This window comes from Schistocerca gregaria, chromosome 3, assembly GCF_023897955.1.
Source record: "Schistocerca gregaria isolate iqSchGreg1 chromosome 3, iqSchGreg1.2, whole genome shotgun sequence".
NCBI classification, from domain to species: Eukaryota; Metazoa; Arthropoda; class Insecta; order Orthoptera; family Acrididae; genus Schistocerca; species Schistocerca gregaria.
The window spans coordinates 842879529-842898013 of NC_064922.1; the positions used below are offsets into that span (position 1 = coordinate 842879529).

An 18485-nucleotide genomic window follows, 5' to 3' on the forward strand; every position below is an offset into this window, starting at 1 on the left:
GGTCACGTTCAGAATGTATTGCACAATGCGCTCCGACAATGCAGCTAAGTTTGCAATCGGATCACTGAACACAACTTTCAGATAGCCCTACAGCCAGAAGTTACACAGATTAAGATCAGGTGATCGGGACGGACAGGCTGTAGGGAAATTTCGGCTGATATTTCTATCATTTCCGAAATGGCGCTTCAGCAGCTGCTCAACTGGATTTTCAATGTGCAGAGGTGTGCCATCTTGCATAAAAATAATCCCATCCACAAATCCACGCTGCTGGAGATCTGGAATGACGTGGTTGCGCAAAAGACGCTCATAGCTTACCAGTGATACTACAGGTAACAGGACCGGAAGCATCTCTATCTTCGAAAAAATATGGCCCTATGATAAATGGTGCCATAAACCTGCACCACACAGTGACCGTTTCAGGATGAAGTGTTACTGGTTGATTTGTATTTGGATTTTCCGTTGTCCATATTCGACAATTCTATGTGTTGACATATTGTGTCAGATGGAAGTAGGCTCTGTCTGCCGCAAAATCTTCCAGGGCCAATCACGTCCACTTCCATGCGAGCAAGAAATTCTAAAACAAAGGTCTCTCTTGCTGGCCGATTAACAGGAAGCAACTCATGCACATGGGTAATTTTGAACACATAGCAAAGAAGGATGTTTCGTAGGATTTTACACACTGTGTTCATGGGTATGCCCAATGTTCGCGCAATTCTCCGTGCACTACACATTCGCACACCAACATTCATCTCCTCCTGCATTGTTGTAGCCACTGTTTCCACTGATGTCGAATCAATTTGTTTCCTCCCTTTACCAAATTGAACACCAAAACAACCCGTCTTTTCGAATTTCCGAATCATTTTCTCCACATCCATGGCAGTTATCGTACCAACACCTTTTTTCAAACCCTTCAGTGTCCGGAACATTTACAGAGCCACGTGTGCACAATCATCATTCTTGTAACATAGGCCGGTCGCAGTGCCCGTACGGTTCTAGGCGCTTCAGTCCGGAACCGCGCGACTGCTACGGTCGCAGGTTCGAATGCCGCCTCGGGCATGGATGTGTTTGATTTCCTTAGGTTAGTTAGGTTTAAGTAGTTGTAAGTTCTAGGGAACTGATGACCTCAGATGTTAAGTCCCATAGTGCTCAGATCCATTTTTTGTAACACAACTTTACAAAGAGAGCGTAATCCTGCATTGAGACACTCATGGAGAATGTCGCAGGTGCGAAAGGAGGAAAAGCCTTTTTTTCCTTTATTGTATTTCCGTGCCCCATATGGGGTGGGCTGGAGCAGCATAGGCGCCACTCTTCAGCCGAGAGACAGACAATAAGTAAGTACAGAACATGGAGACATTTAAAACAACATAGAGGATATACAGGAATATAAAGGGGAAACATAATGCAAGACAGCTTAAAAAAGGGGGTGACTGTAAAAATGGTGATAAAAATCTAGAAACTGTACACAAGAAAAACCACACACTGTGCCAATTAAAAGAAAACACAAGGCAAAGTACGATCCAGAGCATAAAAGTAGCGATGGGCGACGTAGCACATAACAATCGCTGACAAGAACACTATTACGTAGCACATAACAATCACTGAAAAGAACACTATGCAAAAGTCCAGCACTCAATTAAAATTACAGCTCTTGACGTCACGGGAGAACAGCACCCTACACAACACTGACGTAGCACACCGACGACCATGAACAAAATTAGAGGATCTGCCAGGGGGAGAAGGGAAGAAAGGGGGTAGCGGCAGTGGTAGAGGGGGGAGGGAAGGACATGGGAGGGAAACAGTGGAGGAGGAGGCACAGAGACTCAGGAGGAAAATCCGCTCTGGGAGGAGGAGGGAAGAGGAAAATGGTGGGCCCTGGGGAGGGGGAGGGGGGCGGAACAAGGCCAAGCTATAGTTAGTAGGAAGGGTAGATGTCATGGCAAAGTTCAACATGCGGGAGTGGGAGGTGCTGTAAATTACCCTGATGAAGTAGATGGAGGGAGTGGAGGTGGAGAGAGGGAGGGTATAGCGATAGACATGTGGCAATGGGCGGGGGTGGAGAGGAAGGAGGAAACCAAGGGACTGGGGGATCAAGCCTGCAGACAGTGTAAATTTAGCCCATCAGTAGTATGATAACATTTTTCAGAAATGTGTAGTGGTTTTGTCACAATGTAAGCTGAAAGTCTGGGCTGGTTAAAATCTAATTGTGTTCAAGTTAAAATAAATCATGTCATGTAAATGAGAAAAATTAGTCAACAGTTTAGAGATAATATACATAATTTCCAGCAATACTAACTAATAAAAAACGTTCAAAACAGTGAATTGCGTAATCTGAATAAATAGGTTTTACAGGGGAAATTAATTTACATTAGGTTGAAAATTCATGTAATGTGTGCTCAGATAACGGATTCTATTCAAATTTAGCAAAGAATAACAGCAAGAAAAGAAAAAACAAACTAGAACAGATCATAGCTGGTGTAATTATGAGTGTAAAAGACAAAGTAGGATGGCGGGGCCAAACTAGCTTTGTCAGGCATTGCATATGTTTTGCGAAAAATAGTTTAACTGATCAAGGATGAAAACAAAGCCAATTACGAAAATGGTAGTGTTGTCACATCTTTCTCAGCCATATACACTCTAGGGGAAAAAAATGAAAGAATTGTGAGAATGGAGCCGAAAACGGTAGACGTGATGTCTCTTTATAGACAAACGATTACAGCTGCGTTTCAGTTCGTCGTTGATCCATTAACTTAGTTTTTTTTTATTACAGAGGGCAGCTAACCCTCTTTAAAAAAAATTTAAAAAAATATTCTATATTGTTTGTTGAATTTGATCAGGGCGGACGTCCAGTGACACCCGTCCAATTTGTTCGTTGCTCCGTTCGCTCAGCTTTTATTTTATTTTGTTCATTGTTAATCGTTGTGTTTGGTCGTTGCAGACGTCACAATGATATCCGTTAAGTTCTTTTGTTGATCCTTCCACTCAGTTTCTTTTATCACAGAGGCCAACCGGCTCTCTGACCAAACACGCTGAGCTACCGTGCCAGCACCCTCTGACCGAACATGCTGAGTTACTGTGCCAACAGCCTAGAACCGCTCGGCCACTGCGGCCGGCCTACAGCTGCAGAAAAAATAGGTGATTTGTTCTAGAGAAAGAGATTCACAAATTGAGCACGTCAATAACGCGTTGTTCCACTTCTGACCCTTATGCAAGCTGTTGTAAATCCCTCGAGATGTCACAAAGAGTGGTGGGATATCAGCCTGGTCGTCACCCACCAGAAATGATGGTCTGGGCTGTCATTTCACCTCATAACAAGACCCCATTGTTTGTCATCTGCGGCACCCTTACAGCACAGTGGTACGTCGCTCTACATCCTATTTTGTTGCCCTTAATGGTAAACCATCCTGGGTTTACGTTTCAGCAAGGTAATGCCCATACTCACACATGAGAGTTTCTACTGCTTGTCTTCATGCTTCGCAAAACATACCTTCGCCAGCAAGGTCGCCGGATCTCTTCCTGAGAACATTCAGAACATTATGGGCAAGGCCCTCCAACCAGCTCGGGAATTTGATAATATAACGTGCCATTTGGAGAGAAACGGGATTCGACAGCTTGTGCGAATTGGTGTGTTGGAAGAACTCCTGAGAGTCGTACCCTGTAATACCTCTACCAGAGGTACCTCACGTACTACCCTCTCCTGTGGATCCTGTCTCCTCTGGAGAAAGTATCACGTCTGTCATCACCTTTCCACTAGACTGCAAGTGGCGTGTCAATGGTAGATCTAGGCGTGCTGTATAGAGTGGACGGATGTTGTACCAATCACCTTCACCAATACGTTTGAGGTGCTGTCTTTAATTGAACCTGGAACTTACTCAGTGGGACTCACTTCACCTGTTGTTGGGAAACCTGTTTTGTTCTGAGTGAGGAGGTGGCAAATGCAAAAGAGTAGGGGCCTATCAATCATTGGCAGTTCAGACGTGAGGCAAATGATGGTACTGTTAGGGAAATGGCAGCAAGGGACAGGAAAGAACACCAGGTGCACTCAGTGTGTATGCATGGGGGCCTCATTCAACATGTTGAAGAGGTTATTCCAGCTGCCATTGAGAGAACAGGGTGCAACCAACTGCAGAACGTGGCGCATGTTGAAACAAATGATGCCTGTCATCTGTGCTCAGACGTCATTCTTGAGTCATTCCAGCGACTGGCAGAGAAGCTTGACAAAACCAGTCTTGTGCATGGAGTTTCAACGAAGTTCACGACTCGCAGCATTGTCCCCAGAACTGATCCTGGCCCATTAGTCCTGAGTCGAGTGGAAAGACTCAACCAGAGACATCGACAGTTTTGTGAAAACCTAGGCTGCGACTTATGGACTCTCGCCATAGGGTTGAGAGCTGTAGGGCTCCCTAAGTAGGTCAGGTGTGGACTAAACATCAGAAGCTGCTACTCAGACAGCTGACTGTGTATGGGGTGCTCACAAGGTTTTTTTAAGATTAAACGACTCTCCATCCAGTCAAGATAACAATGGCTGTAGGAAACCCGGAAGTATCAATGTAAGATCTAAAGAAATGCGTCCCACAGGTGAGAATATTAAAATCCTAATGGTAAACTGCCAAAGCGTTTGCAAGAAAGTGCCAGTGTTTGAAGCACTCATGAAAAGCAATGAAGTTCACATAATACTAGGTGCAGAAAGCTGGTTGAAACCTGAAATTGATTGCAATGAGATTTTGGGGGGAAATTTTAGTGTATATCGATAGGACAGACAAATGGGAAATGTTTTGCCATAGTGGACAAAACACTCACATCCACTGAGATAGAAGTGGAAGCTGCATGTGAGATTGATTGGGCAAGACTCAATATCAGGAGTGGGCATAAAACCATAATTGGATCCTATCACCCACCAGACTCATCCCTTGATGCAACGGAAAACTTGAGAGAAAACATCAGTTAAATTGTGCTTATGTTCCCCAATCATACTAAATCGTTGGTGGAGACTTTAATCATTCAACAATTAATTGGGAGAATTACAGTTGTTTTAGTGGTGGGTGTGATAAGACATCCTGTAAAATTTACTAAATGTCTCCTCTGAAAACTGTCTATAACAGATAGCTAGAACACTACTTATGATGGAAATATATTCGATGTAATGGCAACAAATAGACCTGAACCTGATCTCTTTGAGAATGTCTACATCGAAACTGCTATCAGTGACCATGACAGAGTTGCGGCAACTAAAACAATCAAAGATATATATGTTCAGTACACTAGATAAAAATTAGTAGTGTCATATCTCAATGAGGAATTTGAATCTTTCAGCACAGGTCAGGAGCATGTACAGGAACTCTGGATCAAATTTAAAAGAATAGTTGACCATGCACTGGAAAGATATGTATCCAGTGAACAGCTCATAATGGGAGGGAACCTCCACGATATATAGGGTGTCCCACTCAAACCTCCCTGATTTCAAGGACCCAGGAGAGAAAATACACAGTAGATACAACAGTGAAAAACGCACCTCATTTTAAAGTATCTCAAAGAATTTATATTCCCGCGTCAGAAGAGCAAAGTGTCGTCGACAGAGTGCAGCATGGTCGCATAACGTGCAAGCAGTTGTGTGGTTTGCAGACACAAAATCGCCATTTACTATGCAAAGAAATTATCGTCGTGTGTATGAATGTTATCCACTTGGTGGGCAAACAATAAAGGTAGGAAGTGTCTGGCAACAGGAAATGTTATGAAACATTCTGGCGGTGCACATTACGAAGCTTCAGAAGAGACAGTGGAGGACATAAGACAGACGTCTCTCAGAAGCTCACGTAAGTCAATTCGTCAAGCATCTAGGCAATTTGATGTACCTTGATCAACATTGTATCGTGTAGTTCACCGGCGTCTTCATATGTGTACTTACAAAGTGGAAATTCTGTAACATCTGATGCCGAACGACAAACCACGTCGACAACAATTTGCTGTGGATATGTTGCAGCCTATTGAAATCGATGCCAGTTCCTGGAAAGATGTTTTCTCAGATGAGGCAACCTTTCGTCTATCAGGAAGGATTAATAGACATAATGTTTGAATTCTGCGTTCACAAAATGCGCATGTTGTCATTGAACATGTTTGTGGCAGCCCTAAACTAAACGCCTGGTGTGGGCTAATGCAGGACAGTATTGTTGGACCGTTCTTCTTTGTGGAATAAACAATGAATGGGTCAGTGTATCTGGACATGTTGGGGCAGTTTGTGTACCCTCAGATACAAGACTTGCAACCCAACATCATTTTTCAACAAGATGGAGCTCCGCTGCATTGGTCAACGGCTGTTCGCAAGTTCCTGGATAGGAAATTTCCCAGTCGTTGGATCAGACGCAGAGGGCCCATTGCCCGGCCATCACATTCACCCGACATTGCGCCACTTGATTTCTTTATGTGGATATTCGAGAAGGACCGCGTGTATGCGACCAAAGCGGTCGATATTCGTACGTTGCGATATCATATCACTAATGTGATTGCAACAATAACAGAGGAAATGTTATCCAACTTGGCAAGAAATTGCATATAGACTCGATGTTCTTTATGCTAGAAATGGTTCACATGTAGAGATGTATTGATGATAAATAAGTAAATTCTTTGAGGTGATCTACAATGTGGTGCTTTTTTTATTATTGTATCCACTGTGGTTTTTTCCCTTGGTCTTTGAAATCAGGGAGGTTTGAGTGGGACACCTTGTACAGTCACTGAAAAGAAACAGAGATTACTGCAGAATAGGTGTAAAGTAAAGGGTAGGTCTATAGATAGATTCTGAATGAAACATATTTGGCTGTCAAGAGAGCAATGCGTGATGCCTTCAGTGACTGCTTTAGCAGAATATTGTCAAGTGATCTTAGACAGAACCCAAAGAAATACTGGCAACATGTTAGGCTGTTAGTGACACGAAAGTTAGTGTCCTGTCCCTAGCGAATGAGACAGGAACTGAAATTGAGGGTAGCAAAGCAAAAGTTGAAATGCTTTACTCAGTTTTCAAACGTTCCTTTACAAAGGAAAACCCAGGACAATTTCCCCAGTTTAATCCTCATACCACTGAAGAGATGAATGAAATAAGTATTAGTGTCCGTGGCGTTGAGAAACAGTTGAAATCGTTAAACTGAACAAAGCTCCTGGCCTCGATAGAATCAGTGTCAGATTTTACATTGAACTTGTGACTGAGTTAGACCCTCTTCTCACTATAATATTTTAGATCCCTCAAACAAAAAACTGTGCCAGTTCTTGGAAAAAGGCACAGGTCACACCCATCTACAAGAAGGGTAGCAGAAATAAACCACAAATCTACTGTCCAATGCCCTTGATATCGTTTTGTTGTAGAATCTTAGAACATAATCAGTACTCAAACATGATGAGGTATCTTGAACAAAATGACCTCCTCAATGCCAACCAGCATGGTTTTCGAAAACATCGATCATGTGAAATTCAACTCGCACTTTTCTCAGATGACATACTGGGACTTTGGATCAAGGCAGCGAGGTAGATGCAGTGATTCTTGATAAGCATTTGCGTCAATACCACACCTATGCTTGTCGTCGAAAGTACGATCACATGGGGTGAAATTTGTGACAAGATTGAGGATATTTTGGTAGGAAGGACATAGCATGTTACCTTGGATGGAGAGTCAATGCCAGATGTAGAAGTAACTTTGGGTGTGCCCTTGGGATGTGTGTTGGGACCCTTGGTTTTCCTGTTGTATAGTGTATTAATGACCTTGCAAATAATATTAATAGTAAAATCAGATTTTTTTAGCAGATGATGCAGTTATCTATAATAGAGCACTATCTGCGAGAAGCTGCATTAATATTCAGTCGGATCTTGATAAGATTTCAACATGCTGCAGAGATTGGCAACTTGCTCTAAGTGTTCAGAATTGTAAAATTTTGCACTTCACAAAACGAAACATGAAGGTAGTATTCTATTACTATAATATGCTGGAATCGGCCAACTCATACAGATACCTATGTATGACACTTTGTAGGGACATGAAATGGAATGGTCACATAGGTTCAGTCATGGGTAAAGCATGTGGTAGACTTCAGTTTAATGGTAGAACACTGGGGAGGTACAATCAATCTACAAACGAGATTGCATATAAATCCTTTTTTGCTCAAGTGTATGAGACCCATACCAGGTAGAGCCAATGGGATATTGAACATGTACAAAGAAGAGCAGCACCAATGGTCACAGGTTTGTATAACCCATGAGAGAATGTTACAGAGATGCTGAAACAATTGAGACTACATGCTCTTGAAGACAGACATAAACTATCCCGAGAAAGTCTGTTAACAAAGTTTCAAGAACCGGCTTTAAATGAATAGTCTAGGGATATACTACAACCCCTACGTATCGCCCACACAGGAATCGTGAGGATAAGATTAGAGTAATCCCTGCACACACAGAGGTTTTCAAATAATCATTCTTCCCACGCCCCATACGTGAATGAAACAGGAAGAAACCCTTGTAACTGTTCTAATGGGACGTACCTCCAGCCAAGCGCCTATTGGTGGCTTGTAGCGTATAGATCAGATTTTGATGTGTTGACACTTCAGAAAACTGATAAAACGGAATACAAATTAGTTTAAAGCTGCCTAAACGTTTAGTTTATATATTATTTCGACAATCTCATTGATTACTTGTACAGCAAATGACTGTCGTAGTCGATAACAGTTATGATGTGGTGCGAAATAAAAAAAAACGCACCTCTTAGTTAAAGCAGAATTAATATTGTCGTGTTTAATATATTACAACAGTATGCTTGAGGTTTCTATTTGAATGTACTGCGTTGGCGTCGTCTTTCACAAATGTGGCAGTTCATGAATTGTTAGCTTACTTTGTACTACGTTGGCACCGCCGTAAAAAAAAAACAACAACAAAAAAACAAAACGCCAAAGTTGCAGTGCCGCGGGTTTACGAATGAGTTTTGGTGTTGCAATTGTAAATCGGATTATATTTAAAGATCAGAATTATGGCAACTGCTATAAAAACGAAAGTAGGCTTATGTTTCGTTATTTTATTTTAATTTAGAATGTATTCATCTATTACAATAAGTTGTGTGAATATCGGCCTTTACCGCGATGTTGAAATGATTTAATAATAGAACTCACGAAAAGTTCGTCGTTGGTAAGAAACACTTAAAAAAGAAACCTTTTCAATTAAACACGTACAGTGTAACAACGTAGAGCACTATACATTAATTTAATAACTACGCTGAAAAGCACAGAGAGGCATCCTCCACAAAGAAGTGAATTTTTTTATCCGCAAACAGAATGTTAATTTTTTTTCAGTGTATTGACCTGAGTGTCGAGGCAAATCCCAGTGTTGGCACTGTAGAACTGTAATGACAATGTCGTAGCGTGTGCTATTGTATTTACGATTACTCATCATGGTTTATATAAAATTATACTGAAGATAGCTACGCTGTAGCTGAAATCGATCTGCATTAAACAGATTAAAAATCTGCGATCGATGTTGCCCTTCGTCCTTTCTTGTTTAGTTCACAGAATTGGCAAATGAGTCTAACGTTTCTTTGTCGTTACAGATAGAGTAGGCCAAATAATTCATTACACGTTAATTCATTTTATGTTTCATCAATACTTGTTTCCAACTTTTCTAAGTTTCGAGAAAACTACTGTGTACCCGGTATGTATTAATTTTGCAGTTTTCAGGAAGTTTATTTAGTCCCATGTAGGCTATACTGACGAGGCTAGGGAATAATTGCAGTCACCTTATCAAACATTTTCAGCAGGATTATTACATGAAAAAACAATATTAACGAATGAACTGTATAGCAATTACAACTGCAACAATCTATAACAGCTAATTCAGAAACCATTTGTGAGTCATATAGATGGACATAGGCTGTTAGCCTGCATTCCTGAGTGTTAGCTTATACAGTTAGATAGGTACTGGAAAGAGGAGAAATATAAATAATGAAATAAAATGTGTAAAATACTCAGAGAAGCAGGGACAGCAAGTTGTGTTTATGGTATATCTTCTGATACTTTGAAAAGGATGTACATCGTATGTTCCGAACCTGCCCACTTTAAATCCACAGTAAGTCTTAGTAGAAGAACCCTATTGAAAATAGTCAGGGAGTTTATGTGGTTTAAGGCAGCCAAGATATAATTAAACAGGATCAGTCATTTGAATTAGAAGGCTTCTTAATGCGGAAGATGCAGAGGCTTCCACTGTTGTTGAAACAATTACAGGGCCGACTCTGTATGTCTTCATCAGCAAGACAACACAAAACATTTGAGGTATGAATACATACACAACAAAATTTAAGTGTGTCATTGACAAACGACACACACAACTTTTTAACTTATGCTAGGTTATGAGTGAGGTGATGAGGAAGAACATCCAAACCCAGAATTAAAATCTTTCACAAATTGTGGATAGCCAGTTTTCTCATCATTATTAGATTTTTCTGCGTGTGTGTGTGGGTGGGGGGGGGGGATTCTGAACAAAAAGCAGAATTAATATTTATGGAATATTGTGTGCTTGAAATTGATTTTCCTTAGTGATCCATAAATTCTCTGACTGTGAAATTTTAATTAATCCCTGGTTCATTGCATGAATCAATTACATATGACTTCTGCAATTTTTATGAACAAATCATTGAATAAAATAGTCATTTTGTTTGCAAAATATAACTTGTGAACACTGGAGAAAATAAAAGTTTCCCCAAAACCGTAACACAACTCACACATATGTCATACTAACACTTGTAAGTCCATCTGATGATAGAGATTTAAACCTTTGAAACGTGTTGTGGATATAAATAAACAGTAACTGGTAACAGGAATCATATTGTTTCACTCAGAATTGATATTTTCATTCATACAGTGATACGCGTATATGGTACTGAACTAACACAGATATGGTGTGGTATTTTGCCGCACTTCACGTAGCGCAAGAATCATGTTCCTGGCAATTTCTGCATGTTTGCCCAACATTCCTCAAGACCAACAGTGAACTGAACATTTTCTTTCGTGGAAATGTAGAAAATATATGGTTTTCTCACAATCCTTGATGCAACCTCTGCAAATGTTTCTGCTCTAGTAACATGTTCCTTCCCATACAGAATGCTCAGTCATGCTGTTGTCTTAACACCAGCTCCAATTCTATCAATTATTCCCTTCCCATGAGCTGTTGCAAAGATGCGACAGCCAGCTAGAAATCCCAAGTCTCGCTCATGGTAAAGGAGTCTCTCGAAAGTGAATGAATTTTTGAACTGCGATGCTGCTCCATCAGTCAAATAATGAAAGTATGTACCTTCGTGGCCCCGTTATTGAAAATTCAGTTAAAACAGCCTCATGAAAGACAATGATTTGTAGATTCAGATACAACATATGAAGCTGTGTTTAGTTCATTATAATCATGATCATGATAGTATATCACAGCTGTGAATAATGTGACAGTTTCAGAACCTCAGTGAGCTTGCATTATTTCATTTTGAAATTTGATGACAATTATCTCAGAAATGCTATTTAATGCTGTTGTAGAATTGGAGAGAGAACTCTTTCAGCAACATTTTTAAAAGTCCAAATGCTTTTGCCATGGTCATGAACTGAGTGATCTGTATTGAAACTGGGTATTCTTACACCCACTGGAGGAAGGTAATGTCTTTGGAAATGTTAACTTTAGTTTTTACTCCACAGTTTTGGTTTTCTCACTTTGCAGCAGGTGATGATATTAGATTTTCAAACTGTTTCGGCAACCAACACATTTGGATTGAATGGGAATTATGGTATCTTGTGAGGAGGTTTATTCACAAGCAACTGCACATTTTCTTGAAATAAGCACATAAAGACTTATGATATTTATCTGTTGTAGGAAGTACGCGAGGTCAATAAGAATAAAACTTCATGACTTTCTGCATTAGAACATTTTTACTACCTGTAAAAGACTGGATATCCTTCGTACCAGGAGACGTTCTGCTAATATCATCACAGATATAGAAGACCTTAATTACATCACAGAAATCATTTACAATCTTGTAAGCCCCCTCCTTTTGCAATGTTTCACCAGTAACAGTGTCTTTTTGTTGGTCACAGTTTGCTGTAAATTTGCTGTAGTACCACTGCCTGTTTATTGGGTGTCTTTGGCAGTGCTTCCTTAGCTTGCAGCTGCTATTCCAAATGCTTGAGAATTCTCTGCAGTCCTTTTTTGTTGGTCTTCCTTTTCAGCCAATATTGATTTACTTTTATTCTTTTGCCTGTTTCACTTCATAACATTCATTTTGCCATCTTACTGTCCCATGTGTATGAGACATGACAACTATATTTACTCAATACTAAAACAAGACAATATTTTGGAGTAAGAACAGGCCTGTGACCTCATATTTCAGAAACAAGCATAACTAGATGAGAATTAATTGCTGATATTGACTTAAAAGATGATGAAATTAGAGCATAGAAATCCTCAATAGAGAAGACCTTGTTTCACAGATTCGGCATAGAAAAATTAGCTTGGATTGTTAAGCATATGATGAGAACTGCATGTGCAGATTGTTAGTAGCCAGTCTGAATAATTTGAGCATTGTTGCTAGATACGCTTCGCATATGCTATCATTCCTCCTGCTCTGGGAGGGGGAGGGGAGAGTGACTAACAACAATTTTACTGTTTTCAGATTTACCATTACACCAGTCTTGGACAGGAATTTTGGGTTTTTAATTTTGTTATTTTTGGAAAATACATACAGTGATCTTTCATTTCATATGACATTTTCTCTAGTTTCTTAAAAAGTGGAATGCATGTATCTTGTCCAAAATACTATGAGGTGTTCCTTATACATGCATATGTATATCCACTTATTTGATGAGTGATGTTTTGTTGGGATTAATTAACAGTGCAATACTGCATTTATGGGCCAATGAAGTCATTAACATGACACAGTTATTACTTAAGAAATGACCAACAACTGACGTCACTAGCAACATGAAAAAATATCAAAATATCAAAATAAAATCCAACAAACAAACAGGATCTCTGAGGAAATAGGGGTTCTAAGCAACCAAAAGTTTTCTTTTTATTAAGCCCAACAACCATATGGAAAACTAGAAAGTATGAGACCACCTTGTGGAAAAATGGCTTTATCAGGGACATAAATATAACTGTGGAATGTGCAGTGGGGAAAAATGGTTTTGATCAGGGACATAAATATAACTGTGTATATTAAGAAAAGTAATGAATTTCCTGACATCTTTGTTGAAATACCCTAGTCACAATTAAATTTTCCCTCCAACCTTATACGGACCCCAGCTATGCTACAGATCAGTCTGTCAGCACAAATTTAGTTTACCGAAAATGACCATTTGACATGACACATTTGTTCACTTTGCAACATCAAAGCTGAACTTTTTTTTTCCAGCCTAACATAAACCTCAGTCTACAATATCCTTAAGTCTTCACCGAGACCAGCCTGGTACCACAAATTTTGTTTGCCGAAAATGGTCATTTGACATGACACATTTGTTGATTTTGCCAAGTCAGAACCTAACTGTTCCCCTCCAGCCAAACATAAGCCTCAGTCTACAATACAGTTAAGCCTTCACTGAGAACTCACTAAAGAGAAAAAGTGCTCGTATGCTTTATTGTAAGAGACCGTACATAACACATTAAATTTTGCAACATCTTTTCTGGATTCTGGTCATTTGCCATAGCTTGTATCCTAATATTATAATGGTTGTGCATGCCATTCATATCAAATGTTTTCCCATTACTACCAGGCCCCAAAATCATCTTCATAAAAAGACTTTTACATAAGGTTCCAAAATTTGTATCTTAGCTCGTTATCGGGCCAGCTGAAAAAATTCTGCTGTGACCATCATGCCAGACAGTACCTCTGTACAGAGAAGGAGAATGCTAGGCAAGCAGGATATGGTGTGAGGTTTGTTTACACTTGGCAGCAGTGACGGGGTAGACACCTCCGTGTAGTTAAGCTCTGTGAAGGGTAGCTGTGGACAACAATGAATAAGATTGAGTTAGCGTTGAAATGTAGTCAAACCTCGGACTGGAGCAGGGCTTTTATTACTGTCCAGCATTGTTCACAGCAAAGTATCCTGGTGCTGTCGTTTTGCAAGCTGAAGTCACTTCAATTGTTGGTGGATTACAAGAAATTCTCTGAATAGAAATTTAATATTGTGGAAGGTGCTTTTCAGTCTGTGATGAGGAAAACAAAGGACAGTGTGTTATTTCCAATTTGTAGAATGTTCAGATGTGATAATTCTGACACTACCTTGTATATTTTTTAGAACAGTTTGCAACATCTTTACTGTGTAGAATGTCTGAATAATATTGTTTATATATACTGTAAAGCACTCAGAATTTTAATGCTTGTGTTATGAATTGATGAGCAATTTGTTTCAGTATTCATATTTCAGTTATTCAGAACTAAACTTTTCAACAAAAATGTCTTATTCTATTTTCAGACCACACCAGTGGTAATTCCAACAACATGTCAGAAATCTCAAACGCTTATCAAGCAGCTGGTTGCTTTGGCAGTTTCAAATGTTGCATATAACAGATCATTTTTCCCAGAAGATGCATTTATTGAACAAGAATTTGAAGGAACGTGTGTTAAAGTATTGAACAGTAACACAAAGTGTGAAAATGCTCTGATTTTTCAGAAGTGGATAAACAGTGCCTTAGAGGCATTTGAAAAAGGATATGTAAGTTTGTTTTATGTTTTAATAACTCCAAATGTCACCTCCTCTAGAGAATAAACCAAGAAATAGCAACATTTGTATGAAACTCAAGCAGAAAAGTCCAGGTGTAAAATATGAGCTTTGTTAAAATGTTGTTGACAGTGACAGCAGGTGCTCTTATAAAACTAATTGCAATACAGGAAAGTGAATACTGACACTTGTTGTCAGAATTAAAGACTGCTTTATCAAGGAATCAGTCTAAATAGGAACAAAGGAAGGAATGCTGTAAGATTCCTAAAATGGAGAAGAGAAACATGAGCCATAACTTTTGGGAGAAGGGTATATTTGAAAGACGGGAAACAACGTGTAAAGCTAACTTATCAAAATAATAGCAGCTCCTAACAACCAAATCAAACTTCAGGACACTTCAGTGTGGTGTGCCTCAAGGAAGCATACTAGGGCCTATTCTGTTCCTTGTATATGTAAATAACTTATTTGAACCCCAAAATTGCATGGTGGTAAGCTATGCCGATGACATATCCTTCATCAGCTGTGGCAGTGATATGCAGTCTGCAGCTAACAGTACTGAGATCAGTTTCAGTACTCATACTTTACAGCAAACAAGCTTCTTGTAAATAAAGACAAAACAGTTATAATGAAGTTCATTCACAGTCATAATGCTGCCATAACTGATACTGTGTTTACATCCCCATTGGGTTTTGCATTTGGAAATTCACATAAATTTTTGGGCATCATTGTTGCTGAACGCTTATCATGGAAAGGACATGTAGATAATATGTGCAAGAAAATCAGTAGAAATGTGTATCTACTGAAACAAGTCTCAGCCTTCTTGGACCATATATTTTAGGTTAATTCATCCACACCTTCAGTAATCTACATGCAGCTTCTCAACCATCTGACCACAAATAACATATTATCAAGAACACAGTTTGGATTTCTGAAGGGTTGTGATACCGAAAAGGCTATTTACACCTACAGTGAAAATGTACTTAATTCATTAAATAACAAGTTATAAGCAGCAGGTATTTTCTGTGATTTGTCAAAGGCATTCGATTGTGTAAACCACAACATCCTTTTAAATAAATTAGAATTCTATGGTGTCACGGGCTGTGCTGCAAAATGGTTCAAGTCATATCTCGCTAACAGGAAACAAAGGATATTAGTGCAAGGGACTAGTGAATTAAGTCATCTGTCATCATCAGAATGGGAAGAAATTACATGTGGTGTCCCACAAGGATCCATCTTAGGGCCATTGCTTTTTCTTGTGTACATTAATGATCTCTCATCAGTTACACTGCCAGAAGCAGAGTTCATTTTGTTTGCAGATGACACAAGTATTGCAATAAATAGTATGTCGAGTGTAGTTCTAGAAAGATCTGCTAATGATATTTTCATGGATATTAATAAATGGTTTAAAGCCAACTCACTGACATTAAACTTCGAAAAGACTCAATATATGCAATTCAGAACCTGTAAGAGGTTTCCACCCAGCATATGCATAAAGTACGAAGAAGAGCAGATAGAAGAGGTTGACAGTCTTAAATTCCTGGGATTACAACTTGATAATAAATTCAGTTGGGAGGAGCACACCACAGAACTGCAGAAACGCCCTAACAAATCTGCATTTGCAATTCGAGTGTTAGCAGACATAGGCAACATAAAAGTGAAAAAGCTTGCATACTTTGCCTACTTTCATTCCATAATGTCATATGGTATAATATTTTGGGGTAACTCTTCAAGTCAAACAAAAGTTTTCAGAGTCCAAAAGCGTGTAATACGTATTATTTGTGGAGTAAACTAACGGACGTCTTGTAGAAACCTCTTCGAAGAACTGGGTATACTAACTACTGCCTCTCAGTATATTTACTCCTTAATGAAATTTGTCCTAAATAATATATCTCTTTTTCCAACAAACAGCTCAGTTCATACATACAATACCAGGAACAAAAATGATCTGCACAAGGACTTAATAGCACTTACTTTAGTTCAAAAAGGGGTCCACTACTCAAGAACACTCATCTTCAATAATTTGCCAGCAAACATAAAAAAATTAGTTACAAATAGAGATCAGTTTAAAAGGAGCCTGAAAGACTTACTAGTGGCCAACTCCTTCTACTCCATTGACGGATTTTTTAATAGAAACAAATGATGTGTTGTATATATTTATACTATTAGTATTGTTATCTCAGCTTAAAAAAATAAAAAATTAACAAAATGGTGACATGTTCCACATCCATGAGGATCTCCTCAACACGGATCTATGGAACGAAAAACTAATCTAATCTAATCTAATCTAGTATAATATGGGGTGGGGCATCAGCAGTTCATATAGATAGACTTTTTAGATTACAGAAAAAGGCAGTAAGAATGGTAGCCAAGGTAAAGAAGAGAGAGCCTTGTAGAGACATCTTTATAAAATATAAAATTCTTACAGTGTACTCCATGTATATACTGCAGACAGTCATGTTTGTGAAACAAAATCCTGAATATAATATTAGAAACAGTAATATACACAACTGTGATACACGGGGAAGGGAAAATTTTTATAGAATTGTGACCAATAAAAAGGCAACGGACCACAGCCCACACAGAATGGGAGCGATTTTCTACAATGCACTACCCTGTGAACTCAAAGTAAATCTAAATATGCTACAGAGTAGACTGAAGCAATTATTAATAGAGAAGTGTTGTTACTCTATAGAGGACTTTAAGTTGTAGTGCCAGCTTGGAAATACATTTGTAAATACATATGTCTGCCTGTGTCTGTATATGTGCAGGTGTGTGTGTGTGTGTGTGTGTGTGTGTGTGTGTGTGTGTGTGTGTGTGTGTGTGTGTGTGTGTGTGTGTGTGTGTGTGCGCGTGCGCGCAAGAGTATACCTGTCCTTTTTCCCCCCTAAGGTAAGTCTTTCCGCTCCCGGGACTGGAATGACTCCTTACCCTCTCCATTAAAACCCACATCCTTTCGTCTTTCCCTTTCCCTCTCCTTCCTTCTTTCCTGATGAAGCAACCTTTATGTATATGGGATATGTATGCAAGAATTAAAAAATTGAAATTAAATTTACCAATTAGTGTTTTACAACATTTTATCTGATCAGCAAGTGCTTTATTTATGAAATATTTGTAAATAGAGATTGAAATTTATAATTTTTTTATTCACTGAATTTCTTTCTAGCTTAAGCAGTTGATGGTCTGTGTCCGGCCTGATTCTGAAGATATTGGAGTTGTTCTGGAATCATACAAGTTCACATTTAACAGCAAGAATGATGATGTTCAAATGATTGCTGAAAATTCATTTGGATCATCTATGTAAGTAGACTTACAGTCATCAAAACTTTGTGCCTTGGACATAGTTATACCAAGGTGATCCTGTACCCTTGGCAGAACTTACAAGGCTGCAGCCTCCCCCTCCCCTCTCCTCCTCACATAAAATTACCTTTCTCCAATTTTTTGTATGCATGTTTGGTAAATTTTATAATTTTGTAAGTAATTTTAATGAAAATGAAGGTTTATTGAAAAATATTTTTTAAACAAACTATGCTTATGAAAAATATTGCCACTCAGCAAATTAAATGTATCGCTGTAGTAAATAAATTATAAGCTGTGTAAAAGTTCTTAATAGTTTTAAAGTAAAACAAAGATCTATACCTTGTTGTTTTTGATCACTACTGTACGTGGTTTTTATTATGATGTGTAATAAAAAACAGATTTTATTTGTCTCTCATAAATCATTGATAGTTGATGAATTATTAATTAGAAACAAAAGAAAAGGAGCTATAATGAAGA

The 18485-nt window shown here is 38.9% G+C and overlaps 1 protein-coding gene across 1 annotated transcript; it reads left to right on the forward strand.

The window, feature by feature from the left end:
• Positions 1 to 8938: 8938 nt before the first annotated feature.
• Positions 8939 to 18012, forward strand: LOC126355620 (HORMA domain-containing protein 1-like). The gene is made up of 3 exons (XM_050005983.1): positions 8939 to 9022; positions 14466 to 14705; positions 17875 to 18012. The coding sequence occupies exons 1-3, from the start codon at positions 8999 to 9001 to the stop codon at positions 18010 to 18012; spliced, it is 402 nt and encodes a 133-aa protein (XP_049861940.1). The 5' UTR covers positions 8939 to 8998.
• Positions 18013 to 18485: the final 473 nt, after the last annotated feature.

Excerpts from the sequence above, each read along its gene's own strand:
- LOC126355620 (XM_050005983.1), top strand. The coding sequence starts at position 8,999 with ATGGCAACTGCTATAAAAACGAAA. Across the intron at positions 9,023-14,465 it reads CAACTGCTATAAAAACGAAA|ACCACACCAGTGGTAATTCC; the intron begins GTAGGCTTATGT and ends TTCTATTTTCAG. Across the intron at positions 14,706-17,874 it reads AGGCATTTGAAAAAGGATAT|CTTAAGCAGTTGATGGTCTG; the intron begins GTAAGTTTGTTT and ends ATTTCTTTCTAG.